Below are 21,397 nucleotides of genomic sequence, written 5' to 3'. Positions count from 1 at the left end.
GTCTCTCTCGAGTCAAGTGCTTTAAGAATACATGTCACATAGAGACTGGTATTCCGCTATAAACCCTCTATTACTAACAATTGATAATGGAAGCCTATTTGTTGAACTATAAGATCATTTTTTCTATATCCAAGTGCAAGTTTCTGTTCATTTAGATATACCTCTAAATCCAACAGCTTAACAAGGTTATGAGGAAAACATGAGCTACTAGGAACTGGGCGAGCAATGATGGGCCTTATGGCCTCCTCTCTCTTTTAATCTTTATTTCATAAAAGTGAATGATCATAACTTACTGTAAGCTTAATGTAAACTACGCACTAAAATGTCTGCTCTTTAAATTCAATGCTTAAGAGGCGCCTGCAATTAAAAAACATTAGAGCACATGATGCTCAAATGGATAGCTCAGAGTAGTGCAGTATGTTTGAATCTGAGGTGGTTACAGACCTCTCTTGGCATTCCACTATTTCCACTAATTCGATTAGCAGTAGATGCACTGAAGTATCAATGATACCTTCCAAGCCTAAGCTGTAACCTTTTATACAGCATTGAGTATTGATCAATAAAATAACTGAAAAACAGTTAATGCTGAGTAAATGCCACATCCCTGAGAAATAGTTTCCTGGTGGTTACTATCATGTTTAGCCCTGTTGGAGTTGCCTGAAACAAGTGAAGCAGTTACCATGGAGATACAACGGCTCATTATAATAGAAAAAGATCAATAGTCTCATAGTGTCATGGTGTTTTAAAATTGCTAAGCCACTATTCACACATACTTTGAATCTCATTACTCTTAACTTGTAGATGCGTGTGCCAAAGGTATGCATAAACATTTGTATTTCTTCAATACATTCTTCATTTAAATCCTTAATTCACCCTTTTTTTCTAAGCAGAAAGTAGAAATACTTACAAATTAATGTATGCGTATCTCCTGTATAATAAGACTATGTACCATAGATGCAAAAACACTACAATCGTTAGATGTTTTAAAATCTTCTGTGGATAGAGTGTATATTCAAGTAGGGGAAAACTACTGTAAACTGAAGAAGGACATGTAATTTTGGAATTACTGTAAATCACGTGATTTGTTTCTGGCCAAAAAGTTATGTTTTACAATGTTTTACAACCCATACTTACATTAGCTTGTTTAGTTCAGTGATTCACTTAATACAGAAGTATTTAAAATCTCAAACAACCTTGATAGTAAACCGATCTCGTGGAAAGGAACACTTAAACAGGTAAATCTTCAAAGTAGACTTAAAGGATTTAAGTATTTTGTTGGCATTCCTGATATTAATCGGGATTGATTTCCATAGTCCACTAACAGATCAGCCTATTGTGACCTCAGGAAACAGCTGGGAACATAAGAGGTCATCTGTCCAAAAAGTATATAAAAAACATGGTGGTCACCTTTATACACATAAAATGATTTCCTTAGTAAAATAGAATTTCCATCTTCTACCTCTGTTTAGTGAATACAGGCTTCTTTGCAAGACAAATATATAAACTCCACAATTATTAAACAGTATATATCTGCAGACACCTGAGGTTTGGTAATAAAAAAAAAAAAAAAACACTAAAAATGCATATAGAAAAAGGAATATTTTAGAATCCCCAAATCATTGAGGCCATCTGAAAAAAAAAGAAAAGCATTATTTCATGATCACAAGATCATTCATCTCAGGATCTTGATATTACCATTCCATTATCTCGTGCTCACAATATCATTTATCTCAGGATCTCAGTAATACCATTCCGTTATCTCGTGCTCACGAGATCATTTATCGAAAAAAATGGAAGCCATTACTTATGTTTACCCGAGATATTTACATGTATGATGTGATCTTGACAAAATGACAACGATCTCGACAGTAATGACTTCCATTTTCTCTTGAGCCTGGGAAAAACTAAGTGGATGTGTACTTTTAATTGGAAGATAGTAATATATTGGGCAGCAATATTGTTCCTTACTGTATGGCAAATTAATTCTTTGCCCATGGTAGGGTAAATAGTAAATGTAGTAAATACCAAACAGATTTCAGATTTAAATATTGGCTCTGATTTACAAAAAGGTAAATCATTTTCAACTGATGTCATTAAGAGAGTTTGGGAAGCCCAAACTCAGCCATTACTACCTCCATGCTAAGTAACAGATATGAGGTAAGGAGTTTAGGCCACAGGAACAGATAAGAAAAATAGTTACTGTCTATGAATTTTTATTGGGTTGAAAATATATGCATTTGAATGTGTGTCAAAGAAAAACACCCCCTTTCCCTCCCATATGCCCTTTTATCAACTGTTTTAGCAAGGGGATGATAATATGTTTAGAACATTTGGAAGCACAATATAAAGACCACGTACCTATAAGTTCTTTATTTCGCACATCTAAGGCCATATTTCTTAAAGCTGTAGCAACTGCACACACCACACGGTCATTGTCTATTCGTAGCAGCTCTACCAGGATAGGCAGACCTTTCTCCTTGCGGACCGCGGCTCTGATATACACAGACCACTGTGAAAAACAAAACATTAAGAAGAAAAAATAGTTAGAGGGTTATGTCAATGATAGCCTGGTGAAACATGACAAGGTAAGTATTGTGGGTGTGTAGAATGTAGCTATACATTACCACTGTACCAGGGGCAGAAACCTAGATTTGGCAAAATTAAAAGAAAAGCAGTATGTGCTAAGTAACATTTATGCAGCATTCCAAACTGAAATCGTTATAAAAGGCTACCAAAGCTATTTTTAACGAGGATGTGCTATGAAAGCTATTCCGCTTTGCTATATGGTTAACAGAAAGATTCTATGTTTATTTTATTACTCCATATGTCCCAATATGTTATAGAATAGTCCCACTATTAGCATAGCCCCAGCTCAATTCAAGTACAATGACACCCAACTCAGGACTCATACTGGTTTATTGTAAACCCTCCTAAAAATCAGGTACATTGAAAATGTTATCGTATTACAACATTTTTTTTTTCTTTTTAATTTATCAATATTTTAAAAGTCACTTAGCAGTACATACTTTGCATTGTAAACTTTTGTTGTAACAGTTTGCATTTAGAACTTAAGACTAGTAAATACAACTAGTTAGCTAGCAATAAAGGAGGCCAGTCCTAGGTAAATTTTACCCACTTCAAAAAATATGTGCCACCCATGCTTTTTAGATTTAGAGTTGTTCAGGTTATTTTGTGAAACCTTAATGGACAAAAGACACTGTGATGGCTATGTGTAGGCTCACTGTTATGAATGAACATACAAATAAATGAAATTTCACTTATGCTTCTGATGTTACAAGGACTTGTTTTTGTGAAATTAATTCAAAGCAGCGTAAATTACCATGGTAACAGTGATTACTGCATATTAAGGATACACAAATGCATGGACATAGATTAGGGAGTGGTTAACATGTAGAAAACAGAAAGTACTGATTAGAGGAGAAATCTCAAAATGAAGCGAGGTAACCAGTGGAGTACCACAGAGATCAGGTCCTCTGCTCTTCCTACATTAATGACTTAGATGCTGGTATTGTAAGCAGACTTGTTAAATCTGCAGACAACAGAAAAATAGGAGGAGTGGCAAACACAGTTGCAGCAGCAAACAGCATTCAGAACTGGGCAGACACATGGCAAATGACATTTAAGGCAATACAAACGTCCATTATAAACACCATATGGGAGATACTGAAATTGAAGGAGGAATCTATTAAAAAGATCTAGGAGTTTATGTTGACTCAGAAATGTCTTCATCTACACAATGTGCGGAAGCTATAAAAAAAGGCCAGCAAAATGCTTGGATATATTGTGAAAAAGGTTGAATTTAAATCAAGGTAGGTAATGTTAAACCTTTACAATGCATTAGTAAGAGCTCATCTAGAATATTGTGTTCAGTTCTGGTCACCTCGCTACAAAAAGGATATTGCTGCTCTAGAAAGAGTGCAAAGAAGAGCGACCAGAATCATTCCTGGTTTAAAAGGTATACCATATGCAGACAGGCTAAAATAATTGAATCTATTCAGTCTCGAACAAAGAAGACTATGCAGCGATTTGATTGAAGCATTCAGAATTCTAAAAGGTATTGACAATGTCGACCCAGGGGACTTTTTCGACCTGAAAAAAGGACTGGGGGTCACAAATGGAGATCAAATAAAGGGGCATTCAAAACAGAAACTAGGAGGCATTTTTTTTTACATTGTGGGAGTCTGGAACCACCTCCTCAGTAATGTTGTTGAAGCGGACACCCTGCTTGATGACATTCTGCAATCAATAAGCTACTAACAACCAAACGAGCAAGATGGGCCGAATGGCCTCCTCTCGTTTGTAACATTTCTAATGTTCTTAAAACAAGATGTATGTAAATGAGGCCAGACTTCTACCCTGCAATCACTTACACAAACAGCAAAGGTTGAAATCTCTACACTTAAAATGTGAGACAATTCGAGCTTTTTTTTCAGGCAACTGTGAAATCAAAAACATACATATTTGTATGTCTCTGTTTATCTCTAGATAAATAATGGTTGACTGACTGTTAAGGGAGCCCAAAATTCATATAAAAATCAGTCATATACTGTTAAATTAAAATGAGATATGTCCAGGTCAAGTTAGACCATAAAATTATATTTATTGTCTGTTTATTGACTATTATTATGGTTAGAATATTTTTCTTCATACGCTGTTAAAAATACTTAAGCTCACCTTGTAAAAGCACTGCTATTTAGAATGCAGGGTGAGTCATGTGGCTTGAATTTAAGGTGCCGATCTTGGCTGGGGAACCAAAGGGTGGGAGTGGTGGCGGGGCCAGGAAAGAAATGGAGATCCTGGCAACCCCCTGGAGGCGAGCCAGGACAAGTTATGCACATGCTTACGCTTTGTGGAAGTAGTTATCAGGATAATATTCTATATCTATGGTTGTCAGTAGGTAGATGCAGAGTCTGTGTCATAGTTTATCGCACTCCCTAGCAACGCATGGACGCCATTCCACGGAGGGTAAACTAGATTTTTGTCAGTGTTATCGTTTCTGTCCAACTGAGAAACCTGTTTTTACCTTTCAGAACATTAAAATGGTCTACAATTATGTGAATATAATTAGTGCTGTTTTTATTCTTATATATATATATATATATATATATATATATATATATATATATATATATATATATATATATATATGGTTGTTGCACCATTAAAAGACGGAACTTATACTCGATCACATGTGTGCTTGCAAGAATAAGTGGAAAACCTGTTTGTCACTGTTGTTCTATTGTTGAGGAATATACAACATAAACGTTTTTTCCACTTATAGCAAGTAAAACTGGACATATACTGTGTCCCACATTTTATATTTTAAAACCTATACACTACATGAAAATCTATCTATGGGAAACTGAAGTCATACAAAAGGATTATTGTAAAACTGGATTTTTTTTCTAAAGACTTGAAAATAAAAAAATAAAAACACAGATTGAATATCTCAAAACACTACAGTTCTTCGTCTGAACGATTTCTTTATTTAACCCAGCTTGTTATGCTTCGTTCCCGTTAGCCGCTCGCCACAAGCGAAAAATTTTCCCGAAGATCGCCATGATGGCGAAGGCTTTAAAAAATGTACTCTTGTAAGACTGTCCGCTATTCAACATGTCTGGTAGATGAGTCAATACAGACAGTTTAGTTTGATTTCATTTTGCCAAATGAAAGCTCTTTAGCTTGATCACGTAACATATGCATGCCACAAACAGGAGGACAGAGGCTCTAATAGAAATAATCAAAAAACAAAAAATACATGGCATGCAAACAGAAAAAAAATTGTTAGACTTTTTTTTAACACACACTAATAGTACTGTCTACTGGCACAATTTTGCTTTACCGTTCTGTAGTGGAAAGAAAACCGCATCACAGTCAAAATAGTGTAAAGGATTATGCAGTACATGAATATCTCTGCAAACCTATTCAGAATTTAGGAAATATGTAATGTTTTTTCACATGTGACTATGTTTGGCATTTATTAAATGGGAATCAGAGTTATACTGCAAATTAAACATAATATTTATGTGTATTATAAATGGCAAATATCTTTTTCAGATAAAATACACATCTTTTTTGCCTTGCTGAAAGAGTATGTTTATAACTTGTTTATAATATTGTTAATATAAATAATGTTAAGTTACTTTAGTCACAGTGGCTAACTAAATGAAAGTCTTAGAGGGAAAGTAGTTATGGTATAATAATAAACATCTGCAACGGCGTTGGTTGTTACAAAGCCGTGTATCAAGGGCACACCCAGGATCTAGTCTCATCTGTCAACAGGAAGGAATGTGCTAATAAAGTTCAGTGAAGTTCAATCTTGTCTCTGTGTCGCATACATTACACGCACCAAAATAAAGAACATGCTGTCACAACCAACCCATTGAAGAGTATTGACAGCTGAAACAAGTATTTTAAGCAAACCAATTTCTCACATAAAGGAATAATCAACAACGTTTCACAGGATTACTATTATTTTTTGGCCGTTATGGAAACTGAACATAGTGTAGCGACCCGATTACAGCATAATTTTTTTAGGTAGCAACGTATCTGCCTGTTACGCTCAACAGTGCTGGCGAGAACCCTGATCTTGTTAACCACAAAAGTTAAGTCTAAATGTAATTTATCAAATTGCATAAATACAGATTGTGTTCTGATTTTGCAAAGAAATTATATTTGGTACTGAATGGATTAAGAAAAGCTTTGTGTCTGCGCTAAGGATCCAGCATTTACAGTTCTGCAGTCTAGAAGAGAAACACAGAACTTGCTCAAATAAGTTTAATTCAAGAAAAAAAAAAATGTAACCGTAAGGAAATCTTTGATTTACCCTCAGTGCTTCACAGAACTCCAGTCCCTCAGTATGACACCAAACAGCAGGAGACCATGCCTATTAACATTCTAGTGTGAATGTCAGGTACATTTTTAAAAACCTGCAATTTACTTCTAAAAATACAACGCATATATCTTTATATATATATATATATATATATATATATATATATATATATATATATATATATATATATATATATACTCTGAACAAAAATATAAATGCAACATGCATCAATTTCAAAGATTTTACTGAGTTACTGTTCATATAAGGAAATCAGTCAATTTAAATAAATTCATTAGGCCCTAATCTATGGATTTCACATGACTGGTAATACAGATATGCATCTGTTGGTCACAGATACCTTAAAAAAAAAAAAAAGTAGGGGCCTGGATCAGAAAACCAGTCAGTATCTGGTGTGACCACCATTTGCCTCATGCAGCGCGACACATCTCCTTCACATAGAGTTGATCAGGCTGTTGATTGTGGCCTGTGGAATGTTGTCCCACTCCTCTTCAATGGCTGTGCGAAGTTGCTGGATATTGGCGGGAACTGGAACACGCTGTCATACACATCGATCCATAGCATCCCAAACATGCTCAATGGGTGACATGTCTGGTGAGTATGCAGGCTATGGAAGAACTGGGACATTTTCAGATTCCATGAATTGTGTACAGATCCTTGCGACATGGGGCCGTGCATTATCATGCTGAAACATGAGGTGATGGCGGCGGATGAATGGCACGACAACGGGCCTCAGGATCTCATCACGGTATATCTGTGCATTCAAATTGCCATTGATAAAATGCAACTGTGTTTGTTGCCCACATGACGCCATACACGCTGTCTGCCATCTGCCGGTACAGTTGAAACCGGGATTCATTCGTGAAGAGCACACTTCTCCAGCGTGCCAGTGGTCATCAAAGGTGAGCATTTGCCCACTGAAGTCAGTTACGACGCCGAACTGCAGTCAGGTCAAGACCCTGGTGAGGACGACAAGCACGCAGATGAGCTTCCCTGAGACGGTTTCGGACAATTTGTGCAGATATTCTTCGGTTGTGCAAACCCACAGTTACATCAGCAGTCCGAGTGGCTGGTCTCAGAGGATACCACATGTGAAGAAGCTGGATGTGGGTCTGCGGTTGTGAGGCCGGTTGGACGTATTGCCAAATTCTCAAAAACGACGTTGGAGACGGCTTATGGTAGAGAAATGAACATTCAATTATCTGGCAACAGCTCTGGTGGACATTCCTGCAGTTAGCATGCCAATTGCACGCTCCCTCAAAACTTGAGACATCTGTGGCATTGTGTTGTGTGACAAAACTGCACATTTTAGAATGGCCTTTTATTGTCCCCGGCACAAGGTACATCTGTGTAATGATCATGCTGTTTAATCAGCTTCTTGATATGCCACACCTGTCAGGTGGATGGATTATCTTGGCAAAGGGGAAATGCTCACTAACAGGGATGTAAACAAATTTGTGCACAAAATTTGTTAGAAATAGGCTTTTTGTCCATATGGAAAATTTCTGGGAACTTTTATTTCAGCTCATGAAACATGGGACCAACACTTTACATGTTGCGTTTATATTTTTGCTCAGTGTATATATATAAACTTGGTATGGGGTACAACTTTGAAACAACTCATGGGTGGCTGTTCTGCCCTGTCATAAAACTATATACCAGCTTGCACCACACAGCACCATAACTTATATACTCTATTTACTAGTTAATTAACTATTAACTATTACTACTAATTAAGTATTAACTTTGGTTGATCTGATCAAACATTCCTACTGTTTTCAGTAAAAAAGATAATGTATTTTATTTGATAATAAAATGTCCCTTTGCTGGATGTAAATGTACAAACAAATTTTCCTTGTAACAGGGTATCAATCTTGAAAATAGCAAGTGGGAATTCTTACATGCAGACATATGCCAATTTTTAAATATATCAGAAGAGACATTGACTGACAGATAGAGAAAGAGAGAAGCAATGACTGCTTTAGTAGAAGAAATGGGTTTCCAACATCAGCAGGCAGATTGAAAGACGACATCTAACTTTTATAATACTATCACATCAAGATAACCCCTTTCATATTTACCACATACAGTGTATCATAAAGCTTAAAGCCTTGACTGGGTAATTCAATCAATAATCTGTGTTCAAAGCTATCAAACTTTAGCCTTTCAGTCTGGGAGGCCAGGAGGTCTATCGATCTTCAGAAGGTCTTTTTGAGGATTATACATTTTTAGAACTGAAGAGAATGCAGCCTTTTGCCTTCGAAATCGAGCTAACCTATTGTATCAATCCGCAGAAATGAAATGGACCCTTCCAGCCCATTGGAATATCATTCACTTGTTTTCTCTAAGTGATTCAAGACGCCAGTAAGCCAAAATTGGGCATATCTGTTGCTGGTGACAGGTTGCACAGATGACTAAACATTTTTAATGAAATAGAGAATTTCATGTATACTGTTTATAGCAATAGCTTTGTATATTTAATTTGACACATAACGCCTGCTCAAAGCATGGTAAAAGAACAGTAAAGTGTTATTTATTTTCACAAATTATATCAATTTTGAATGCTATTTCCATAACTGTGTTGTGTTTGTTGATTTTTGTGTTTGCAAATTACATTTTCAATAAGGATGAATAATAATGTTTTTTTTGTTTTTTGTTTTATTTTGTAGTATTTTGGTCACCATGAAACCTCACAATGGGTAATTGGAATATAGATTGGTTGTCAAAATGGAATCAAAAGGCTAAAATCAATTCTAGGTACACAGAATCTATTATAACGTTCTGGATTTTCCAATCAGAAGGTTGAAAGTTCACATCTCCAGCATTCCTGTGTTTAATGACAATGCTGAGTTGTTACGGCTTGAAGGCACAACACAACAGAATGGAACTTTGAGATTCTACTTTTGTATGTAGACAAAAGAACGATTTGAGTGCACTTTATACACATCAAACACTGTAGAACTGCACCATTGAACAACCATAAAAGTGCAGACACCTAAGGGTGGAATGACCATAAAACATTTTATACTTCTGTAGTTAAAGAAAAGTTCAATTTTTGTCTCGCCTGACCATCATAAAACCCCTTTTCACATGTCTGCAGTATCATCTACATGCTTTTTCGCAAATGTGCTTTAAGGTGAGGCTTTTTGAGTAATGGCTTCTTTCTTGCTACCCGTCCATACAGGCCAGCTTTGTGTAGGGACCAGCTTATCTCTCAAGGTCATTGCTGGCGTCAGAGTGACATCCCAAACCAGTTTCTTACTTGCCCTGCTGCTCAATGTGGGAGGGCGACCTGATCTGGGTAGTGTCTGGGTGGTATGATTCAACTACCATTTCTTAATGATGGACTTTACTGTGCTGAGAGGGATAATCAGCGCCTTTGAAATTTTCTTGTACCCTTCTCCTGCTCTGTGCATCTCTACCACTTTATCCCTGACTTGTTTCGAAAGCTCCTTGTTCTTCAAGGTTGCTTTGTTGGATCACTATGTGCGTTGCAGCTAGAAAGTCTTTATATATCTGTGGGAAATTATCTACAAGTTAAACTACTTTGAGTACACACAGGCTGAAACCATTTCACTGATTTTGTGACCTTTTAAACAAATCTGTAACTGAGCTGATTTAGGGCTGCAGTAGCAAAGGGGTTGAATACTTATGAGATTAATCTCTTTTTCTCTATAAAATCTTTCTTATTTATATTCCATATGCATTTTTTTAAACTATCAATGTTGAGTAGTTTGTGAAGATTCTACATGCAAAGTCTAATTTGAAAGCGTCGTGGAGTACGCTCAGATGCCAACAAAATGTGAAAACTTAGCAGGGGGGGGGTGAATACTTCTGCAAACTCTCTCTCTCTCTTCCACTTGTGGTATATGTGCATGCCAGTGACCACTGACCACTCCTAAAGTTCAAATGCAAAACTTGATTACAACTCCTTATAGAGTGCAGATAGGGCTATGGTTACTATGGAACACTTATAGCAACCCATGTTTGCTCTATAAAATAATGTTAGGCTGTGACCTCTGACCTTTCAAATGGCTTGTTACTCATTAGAAAGGGCCATGTTTACTATGGAACACATATTCTAATGCTTCGCTAGTGCCTTGGAACCCTTATAGTTGCTGGCAACTCTAGTTATTATTATTGGTGTTGTTTTGTTGTTTGATATAATGTTAAAAAAAAAAAAACGGTTTAGTTTATTTTATTCACTTTGTGCCCACAGGGCCAGCACAGGTACATCTCAATAGTGTAGTACAAATACAAAGAGAGACTTTACTAAGATAAAAATAATAATAATAAGTGTACGAAATTTTTTCTCGTTTAGGGGTAACCCGAATAACACAAGCAAAATCTAAGATAACTAAAAAATCATAATATACGTCCTGTCGGTGATATTCTAACAATGGAAATATTTTTACACGTGTCTACGTGGACGGCCAATTAGTTGATTACGGGTATTTAATTGGTTAGTTTTTAGACTTAGCTCTCACTGTCGTAATTAAAGTTATATATGAACCAAACATGCACACAAAAACAACAACAAACAAAATGAAACATCAATTCAGTAATGTTACAATGTTATAATGAACGAATAAATCCCAAAGAAACGAATCTTTTTATGATTGGTCTCGACAGTCATATGTAGGTATCAGCTCACTAATTGACCAATCGGGAGTTGGTGTAGGCGTACCCAACCAAGATTACTCGTACTAACTGTCGGTTAAGAAGCATTTACTAATCGACGACTGGTTCGTAAGAGTGCCCTAAACTGTCTGACTCTCAAATTGTCACAGGGACGGTACCACATTTAAACAATAACAATAATAATAATAATAATAATAATAATAATAATAATAATAATAATAATAATAAAAAATTTGTTATTAATATTATTATGTTTTTACTATGTTTAGGGCTGGTATCCCGACCCGTAAGGGGCAGTGTCCCCATATCAATATGCTCAACGAGTAGGGATCGTGGTTTACGTCTCCATCACACTTGGCACCCCATATATGAGGCCAAATCAAACCATTTTTCTGTGCATCATATATCCAAGAAGCTATCACATGAGTAGAACAATGTTGTGATGGTTTTCTTACCTTCCAGCTTCCTGCTGCCAAATTCTGTAAAGCTCCTGCTGCCCCTTCCAACGTGTCAGGATTGGAGCACTCTGAGAGGAGCGTGAGGTAGGGTTTGACAATTGAAGGGTGCCACAACATCTGGATCCCTTTTGGAGGGTCCGCAGACTCTGGGAGAACACCGTCCCACTGTGAAATAAAAAAAAAAAAAAGACAGATTCTTCATCAGTGATAACCCAGGTTTTAAAATCTACTATACCTCTAAATAACACAAAAACCTATGATTTCAGAAAGGAGATATCCAATGATTTCAACTGACAATTCTTTATGGCATTTGACAGAGCCATGTCCATGAAGTAACGTAATATACACTTTGACCTATGGCCTTGTCCATTGGAGCTCTCTAGCTGCCTCATGCACAGGCTGAAATGTGATGCAATGACCACTGATTGATGACAGCTCTAGCCAGCAGGCTGGACAAGTGGCACTCTGGGCTACCTTCCCCCACCCCATGAGCTTGCTGAACTTTAATGCAATGACCATTGACTGATGACAATTATAGCCAGCGAGCAGGACAAGTGGTACTCCGGGCCACTTTCCCCCTGCACAAGGCACGCTGCAAAGTGGAGGCAGGGGAGGAGGAGGACCAAACAAAGAAACGATAAGGACACGTAGAGAGAGGGCTATTTATAGGAACAGTTTGATTATATATGATTAGAGGGAGGATCCTTCTTTCAGAAGCATAACATTGTTTCCAATTAATTTTATTTTAATGCAAGTCAACAGCAAAGAATGAAACATTTGTGTTGCTTCTTGGTACAATATCACCTACAATGCTGTTAAAAATAGCATGAACAAAACAGTAAAAAACAAGCAAAGAACCAAAAGATCTTCAACATAGCAAAAGGGGAACTAATGGTAATGCTTCCAATGCTAATGAGAGATACATACGGTTAACACTATATGCCCCTTAGCCTTCAGCCATCTTTTCAATCTTTGTCTTCCCTATTGTAGTAATGTCATACAGTTATTTGTCATGCAGTTCTAGTGTGCAGTAATCATTCCAGTTAGAAAGGGTGTATTCTGGAGAAGAATAACATTACACAACATGAGTATAATGTACCTTCAGTTGTCTAATCCTTTTCATATAGTGTTTGCTAAACCTTTGCTTTCATGTCAACAATACACTATTGTGTCCCCCCCATCCCCCGTCCCCCGATTGTATGCAAGTTTCCTTTTAAAGTTGCCATGAAACATGGGGTTAAATAATTTTTTTAACCCTTCTCTCCATCACAGAACTGATCTACAAATGCTTCTTGATTCTGGATACAAACTCCTGCGTCCTACTGGTCTGTCAGTTTCCTGACATGGGCCATCTATACTCGCATATATACAGATCATAGTTAAAATAACATGAGCTGAAATGCCTCAATTCCATCTGACAAATCGCAAGGGAGATTCACAGACTATTCTCTTAATAAACTCTGCGTGCCACTTTTTTAATCACAGTCTCATTCACAGGAAAAGCAGGACTCACAGGTCAATCGTTTGAACATGAGCTTTACACTGAGTTAGTTGAGATTGTGTGCATAACACAGATTTAGCATCACAGTAAAAGTCATTCACAGCACAGAAACCTTAAGAAAATCAATGACAGGTCAGGTGGAAACCGGATCACAGGAAGAAAGATCTGTGCCTATAAAACCCTAGCATTTATTCTCACTTGTTTCAGTACTGTTTCATTGCTTTCTGGCAATGGTACTCCTTAATATAACGATTCTTAGAGTAAAGCAACTATTTCTAACTAATGAACCACCTGGTTGGCAATGCCTTTTTTAAGTGCAAAATGACTGGTCAAAAATATACAAATAATCATGGAGAAGAGCCTTATAGGTAGTTTCCATGCTTTCATTATAATCTTTTAAAAAAGGGCATTTGAAGCAGGAATCACATTCTTGAAGGAAAGCAAAATCTTAAGGTTAAGTGCTGCTTATATCTTCAAGGTGTGGAACATTATAATCCTATTGCCTTTCAATGCCTAATTAAAACCTAAAATAAAAGATTCATTTCTCAAAGCCATTTGTTTTAACCAGAGTAAGGCTCTATATTGAATTTAAATACAAACGATTTCTGTTTAAATTTTAGTTACATGACATATTACATCCTCTGCATGGCACCGCCCTATATACCAAACAAAACCCCACCTGCTTACAATATCAACCCAAAGAAAATGTCAACATGATAAAATATACACCCTTTCTCTGAAAATTATGCAGAACAACTTGAACAAGCCTGAACAAAACCTTGTACTATATGACACACAATTGCTTACACAAGTTTTCACTTAAATTTACTAAACCCATAAAATGTATGATACGTACAAACAATATAACAACATAGTAAGAGTTCTTACAGGACCAAGATCATCGATTTCTCAACTGCGTACACGATAAAAAGTGCAGTACACAGTGCAGTAATTGGAATGTTATTATAAGTATCTCAAATTCCAGTTTACAGATAAGCAACATGTACAGTGGAATTAATCTACTGTCACTGCAGGTGTTTTTCATATATATTATCTCTAAACTGATACATTTACTGTAGAATAAAAATAAAATAATTATTTCACAAAAGAGCTTTTTGCTGGCTTGGTTGTATTGCAGCACAAAAAAAAAAAAAAAAAAACTTGCTATTTTCAAATCAGAAATGATGTTATTTCAAACCAAATAATAATTACTTATTTAAGTGTCTTACTGAACAAGTCATAGATATGTTCTATATGAGTATATGGACTTACTGGTTTCCCAGATAATAAGGACTGTTTTAGGATCTGTTTTCATCCTGCTGGTGTTTTCCCCAGGGCTGATGTACTGCTCCACTTATTGACATTTGTATATTACTTTGTCCGCAGCGGTTGAAACATGAGAGGCATATATGTTAACACTGGCGGTAACGCTGTAACAAAAGGACATTGCATCTTTAGTGCCCTCAGCTACCCACTTTACTTGAACCAAGTTCAGTATATGAGGTGCTGTGACAGAAACATAATGAGTTCTGGTTGTAAATCTCCCTCCCGACCTGTGAGGACGCTAAGTAGCGAACGGGGAATTCTTTGGACGGGCTGGCCTGACAGTTCATTTCCAGGGTCGGGAAGTCGGTCAGCCTAGAAGAGGGCAAGACTCCGGTGCAGGAACATATTGATCTGGAAGGTAAATGATGTAGCAGCTGCAGACAACAGAGACAGCTGCAATCATTTACCAAGGGGTCATGTGTGATAGCATAAAGGGGACAGAGAATCGTAAATCTTTTCCTTTGCTTGATTTATTGAGAGACTGGAAGGACCGTGAGAGACACAGAGAGTTGTGTGTTAACAGAGATATTCATGAGTGTTTGTTTTGTTTGTATTTGTTAGTAACTGTCTGTTTTTGAACCAGCAGACGGCTAACATGAATCCGGAGCTGTCGCCTTGGGCCAGCACAACACCGGAGCACCATTACTCTAAAACTGTCACAAACTATAATAAATTGTTATCACCCACTATGTGCACTATTGCACACACCGGGAGTGTGACCGTGGCAAGTATTATTGTGGGGAGGATAACTTGTCTTTATTATTTAGGGCTGCAATCCCTGTTAATATAAGGCCTTGAATGGTCTAGCTCCTAGCTATATCTCTGATTTGTTAACTGTATATTCTCAGTGCGAAACCTGAGATCTGCAGATGCTGGGCTCTTAACAGTGCCAAAATCTAGGCTTCTGTCTATGGGAGATAGGGCCTTCAGTTGCTATGGGAGATAGGGCCTTCAGTTGCTATGGAATGCTCTCCCACAGAAAATAAAAGATTCAAATACTGTTGATATTTTCAAAAAGCAACTAAAAACATTTTTTTTTTTAAATGGCATTTGAGTCTGTGTAGGGCTGGCTGTTTATGTGTTGTACAGTACTGGTGCTGTGTGTCCGCTGTTTCTGGGCTAAACTTGTGTGTCCTTGTTTTAATGTGTAACCTGCTTCATGTCCATTGTGTGGGTAAATGCTGCTATTACCTTTTTTTTTTTTTTTTTTTAGATATCACTGTGTATTGTTTTAAACTGTAAAGCGCATTGAGATGTTTTGTATGAACTGCACTACAAAAAATAAAGATTATTATTATTATTATTATTATTTATATATTACTGTTCTCCATGTTTTACACATTGCTGTGTATTACCAGATCTTATTATTTGCTCACCAGACCAGGATTACAAATAAAGCGTCCTTTTCAAAACCAGATTACAAATTGTCTGTTTGTGATTATTCATCACCTCTGCACTTGTTCATTATCAACAGCCACTTTGCCACAAGTGCCTATCTACATTAGAAGTTCATGAGGATTGTAGATATTACAGTACCTTTGTCCTAAAATCCTCATTGTTCAATTTTTTTTTGTTCTTTACACAATGCAGCCAAATTGTGCATTTTGTAGTGTTTTTTTAGCAACTTGCAAAATAATAATAATAATAATAATAGTAATAATAATAATAATAATAATAATAATTCACAATAACAAAACCATGTCAATTTCTGAAAGTTTGAATAAAACAAATGAAGATATTGGAGGTCAGCCAGAAAGTCAAAGCTCAGCATATAGGGCTGAGCAACTTTTTTTTCTTTGTTATGCTTGTTTACATAAGTAAACTATTCTCTTACATACAGTACCAGTCAAAAGTTTGAGTACACCTACTTGAAACCAGGTTTTTCATGATTATCTAAGCTTTTAAGTGTATAAATTTGTCTATAAACACTTAATATTTCATTATATGATACGTGTACTTATATAAAAATAAAATTTTTAAATGAAAATGTAAATCTTGTTAATTTCAATGGTGTTAGAACATTGGCCTAAGTACAAAAGTGTCTTTGTTAGATGTTCTCTGAGTTAACTATCATGTTACCTAAGTAACCTTTTGTCACCAATTATTGTTAACAGGTGAGGGTCCATGATTACTATAAATATAGGTAGCATAGACACAAGTTTGTCATTGCTGAAGAAAATGGCATAATACGCTCAGTTAAGCAAAGAAAAAAGACAGTCTGTAATTACTTTAAGAAATGAAGGTCAATCTTTAAGACAAATCGCAAGAACTTTGCAAGTGTCTGTAACTGCTGTGGCCAAGACCATCAAATGATTTGAAGAAACTGGCACTCATGAGGACCAAGCAAGGTCAGGCAGGCCAAGGGTGACTTCAGAATCAGAGAACAAGTTCATTCGAGTCTGCGAAACCGGCGATTAACTGCCCCTGAAATACAAGCTCAACTAAATGCTACTAGAAGTACAGTTGTTTCAAAATCAACTGTTCAGAGGAAATTGCGTGAAGCTGTCTTCCCAGCTCATGTCGGGTGACTTCCTGCTGAAACTTGTTAACTGAATGCCTCGTGTTTGTGAGTCTGTTATTAAGGCAAAAGGTGGCTATTTTGAGGAATCCAAGATTTATACTCATAGCCGTTCTTTTTAGTGCCACTCTCCATAGCTTAATGCCAGTCCTCATTTAGTGTGACATATCTGTTCTTGGGTTCATCTTTATCAGAAAGCACTGGGGTGACCTAAACATGAAAGAATGGGATGGGTATACAATCTCAGTTATTTTAACTAATGTTTTCTTCTTGTTATTTAGAATCACTTTAAATAAAAGTTTGTTTCAGTCACCACATCCTGGTGACTTGTTAAAGCACCCCTGTCTAAACAGCCCTCAAACATGTCTTCTCTAAGTACTGTATGTGATAAACAAAGTGAATCTAAACAAGAACAAGAATTAAGATAACAGTAGACACATACCAATTGCTTTTAAAAATGCTCCTAATGTGATCCTGTTTTGCATAAAACCAGCATTAAAGTTTGCAACAAAGCACAGAAGTAATCCTTGTATCAAAGGTATGCGATACTGTCCGTTTAATTTCAGGGATTTTTTTTGTTGTTTTTTTTCTGCAAGAGAAGATAGAATATTCCTTTGAATCTCTCTTTTCCCATCATGTAATTCTCTCACAAACAGATTGGGGGATCAAGACTTAATTAACTGGTTTAGATGCTTGTAGGAATCACTTTCAGTCAATTAAGGCTGATAAATACTGGCTCCCCTGAAGAAAAAACTGTAACCTTATTTTGCAATTGATTAATGATTTAAGGCTATACAGAACACACTGCCACTGCAAGGTCCAGCTGTCCTCTTTAAATGCCTGTAACAGGGCGAGCAGCCCTGAACAGTGTTTATTTTAGAAGGGGGTCTCCCCCTCTGCCCCTGTGTTATTTTGTATTTGTTTATTGTTTTATATTTGTTTATAGATGTCGGCGAATGCCGTGTGTTATTGTTTTGTAGTGTTAAAAACCTTGTGTTAATGTGTGGCTGTCAGCTAGTGTGTTGTTAAACTAGCCGGCAGTCACACAAACTAATGAACTCGTGCAGACTGTGGCCGAGGGCTAATAGAATAATTACAAACTAGTTAAACCCCTCGGCCATGGTATTTAAGCCTGCAGCTCTCCCTGCTCGGGGTGGCTGTACGGAGGCGAGAGCTTGCTATTTAAAATACAGGATCAATGACAGCAATCTGCCCAGCCTGACCTGTGGGTGTAGTTTATTTTTTGTGTTTGTGATTTGTTTTTGTTTAAACCTTTTATTTTTGTGCTCTGTCAACAGTGTTTATTTTTGTTTAAATATTTTGTTTATTTTTCTTTAATAAACAGCACATGCGCCACTGCACTGTAAAAAACAAACAAAATACAGTTTAATCGTAAATCTCGAAAAACTACTCACTTCTAAATCTTTTGTAGTCATTTTTGTATTACTTTAGTATAAATACATGTTAATTTGGATTCATATGTTGTTTTTTTTCTCACTTTATGTGAACGAAAAGACACACATTTGCCCATTTTCCCATTGGAAAGAGTGGTATTTTGAAATATCGCTGTCTTGGTCACAAAAGCAAAGTTTGTGGGGAATAATAGCCATTTTCTATACTTTTGAGGCATAAGCAATTAAGAAATAGCACTTACTACCCAGGAACAAAAAAAAATAAATAAAATTTGTTACACGGTGTAGTTTGTGTGACTGCCGGCTAGTTTAACAACACACTAGCTGACAGCCACACATTAACACGAGGTTTTTAATGTGGATGGGGCTTCCCAGCCACGCTACAAAACAATAACACACGGCATTCGCCGACATCTATAAACAAATATAAAACAATAAACAAATACAAAATAACACAGGGGCAGAGGGGGAGACCCCCTTCTAAAATAAACACTGTTCAGGGCTGCTCGCCCTGTTACAATGCCCAACTAACTATTTTACACTGTATTCAAGAACAGCTGTTTGGAAACTCCACCACATTACTGATATCATAGTACTAGCGACAATTCAGTATTCACAGCCACTGATTATGTAAAGGGTTTTAACTTTGTTTGAATCACCTGCTTACCAATACAATCCCAATTATATACCTTATGATACATTTTTTCTGTACAAGTAATAGCTTTTATTGGGTGAAAATCACTTGCATGTGGGTTTTAGGATGACACAGTTTGCCTTTTTACTAAGCAACTTGAGATGTGTGCATTTTTATCACCCAGTAGGCAGAAGTTCCATTAAGGGCTTACTGCAGTAAGGTACTGAGCTGATCCCTGGAGCCAGCATTACACTTCAGGAATCAACACCAGACAGAAGGATATCTACATCATCAGATGGAAAACAACGCAAATGGATAAAGATGCAGGTGAATCACATTAGTTTACTGCAAAGCTACGTCTTAGTTGGTGTTTATCTTGGTGACAGTCAAGTTCAAGTTGTTTTCAAACAACTTCAACATCTACTCTCATGTAATGAAAATCAAAATCTGTGGAAAAGCATTGCAGCATAGAAAAGCATACTGGAACATGGTAATGTATAGGAAAGCAAGGTGAGTATGGGTGAGTATTGAAAACCACGGTAAACTATCGGTAAACTACACTAAATTCACAGTAAATATGTGGGATTTGTGGAATCCACAAGGTCTCTACATTATCCTACTGAAACTTATGCATTATTATTCAATACAAGAAACAAATCAATCCGAAGATCTCAAAGGTTCCTTTCAGTCTGCGAACTCTGCATGAATATTGATCCATGCAGCCATTAAAATCAAATATCCATAGTTAACTGTACAAAAAAAAAAAACCCCACAAACACAAACATATAAAATGCCACTGTTGCTTTTTTGGAGATGTTAAAATTGAAAATTTAGAGCTGTGGTAAAGATAGACGGATAGACTCTTCTACGTTTATGACAATTGTGACATTCAGTGACAGCAAATTTGCTTGACCTTTATTTAAATGCGTCTTTCAGTGTTTTTTTCAGACTCATATAAATGTAACTATCTGAATATAGTATGTACCTCCAGGAGGCATGAAATTACATTCCTCAAAGGCCTTCGCAGTGCATAGATTGACACTTGCACATTCGAAAAGTAAAAAAAAAAAAAAGGTTATTTCCTCATTGTGGCTCAATAATATTTTAAGTGTGTTACATCTTTATTTGCTGATATAACACCAGACAATATAAATCTGTCAGTGTCGGTTTGCTATTTCTGAGCCTTACACGTGCTGTACAGTACAGCTGTGATCTATACAAATAAATGCAGGCAAAGCAAATTCTCAAGCGATCCATATTTGCAAAGCAGTTACATTTTGCACCTTTGTAAAATAAATGTATAAAATTACAGAATAAGCAAAAACTACTATGTAGGAGTTCTTAAAGTAATATCTGGTGTTTTAGTTTATTTATTTATTTATTGCATTTTTAACATTTTATTTTCTTTAAAAAAAAAAAAAAACAGTTGAATGCTTTGTGAATATCAGGTGCTCTGACCTCTGCATAGAGCCAGGTTTATTTAAGCAGTATCAGAGGCTGATGCACTTCTCTCCCTTTACTTGTCTTGCATTGACACCCTACTGAGTCCTTTTCCCACTGGAAAGTTAAAGTTAATAAACAAGCATGGAAAAACAAAAAAAAAAAAAAAAAAAAAAAAAAAAAAAAAAAAACTTGTACCATAACACATTAACGGACATTAAAAGCTGTAAGAGCTGTAAATACTCAGTACCATGATGCCTGAAGGTTTAAATAGAAAGGAATAGTAGAAAGTGAATGTAGTTACCATGACATCAAAAGCCTGTTAGAAAATGGATCAGAGATTTCGTTTAACCTGATTGGTCAATATGACAGCCTTAATCTCTGCTAAAGAATCTCGGATGTTATCTTTCAAACTATGTTTAATCACCATTTCAAATCAATCCGGCGAAAAATAACGTTAATACAGTATTGGTGTATTATCCCTTTTTTGAAAGAAAATCTCAGTTGTTGTACATGTCCTCTAATGTTGTCTGTCAATATAGACTAAGTCTGCTTCCTAGCTGTCCTATACGTTCAATTTATCTATTTAAATT

General features: G+C 36.4%; 1 protein-coding gene across 5 annotated transcripts in view; it reads right to left on the bottom strand.

Moving 5' to 3' along the window:
* The window catches only part of LOC121313419 (catenin delta-2-like), a 350,408-nt gene that overhangs the window by 42,589 nt on the left and 286,422 nt on the right, over positions 1-21,397 (bottom strand). For all 5 annotated transcript variants that reach the window (XM_041245943.1, XM_041245938.1, XM_041245942.1 and 2 more), the window contains 2 exons: positions 11,971-12,138; positions 2,359-2,509 (listed from right to left, as the gene is read on the bottom strand). In XM_041245943.1, coding sequence (XP_041101877.1) covers positions 2,359-2,509; positions 11,971-12,138 — 319 coding nt within the window. The remainder of the gene's footprint in view (positions 1-2,358; positions 2,510-11,970; positions 12,139-21,397) is intronic.

The sequence above is a fragment of the Polyodon spathula genome, chromosome 3 (assembly GCF_017654505.1).
Source record: "Polyodon spathula isolate WHYD16114869_AA chromosome 3, ASM1765450v1, whole genome shotgun sequence".
Taxonomy (NCBI): domain Eukaryota; kingdom Metazoa; phylum Chordata; class Actinopteri; order Acipenseriformes; family Polyodontidae; genus Polyodon; species Polyodon spathula.
This window is presented reverse-complemented; position numbering and strand designations above follow the sequence as displayed.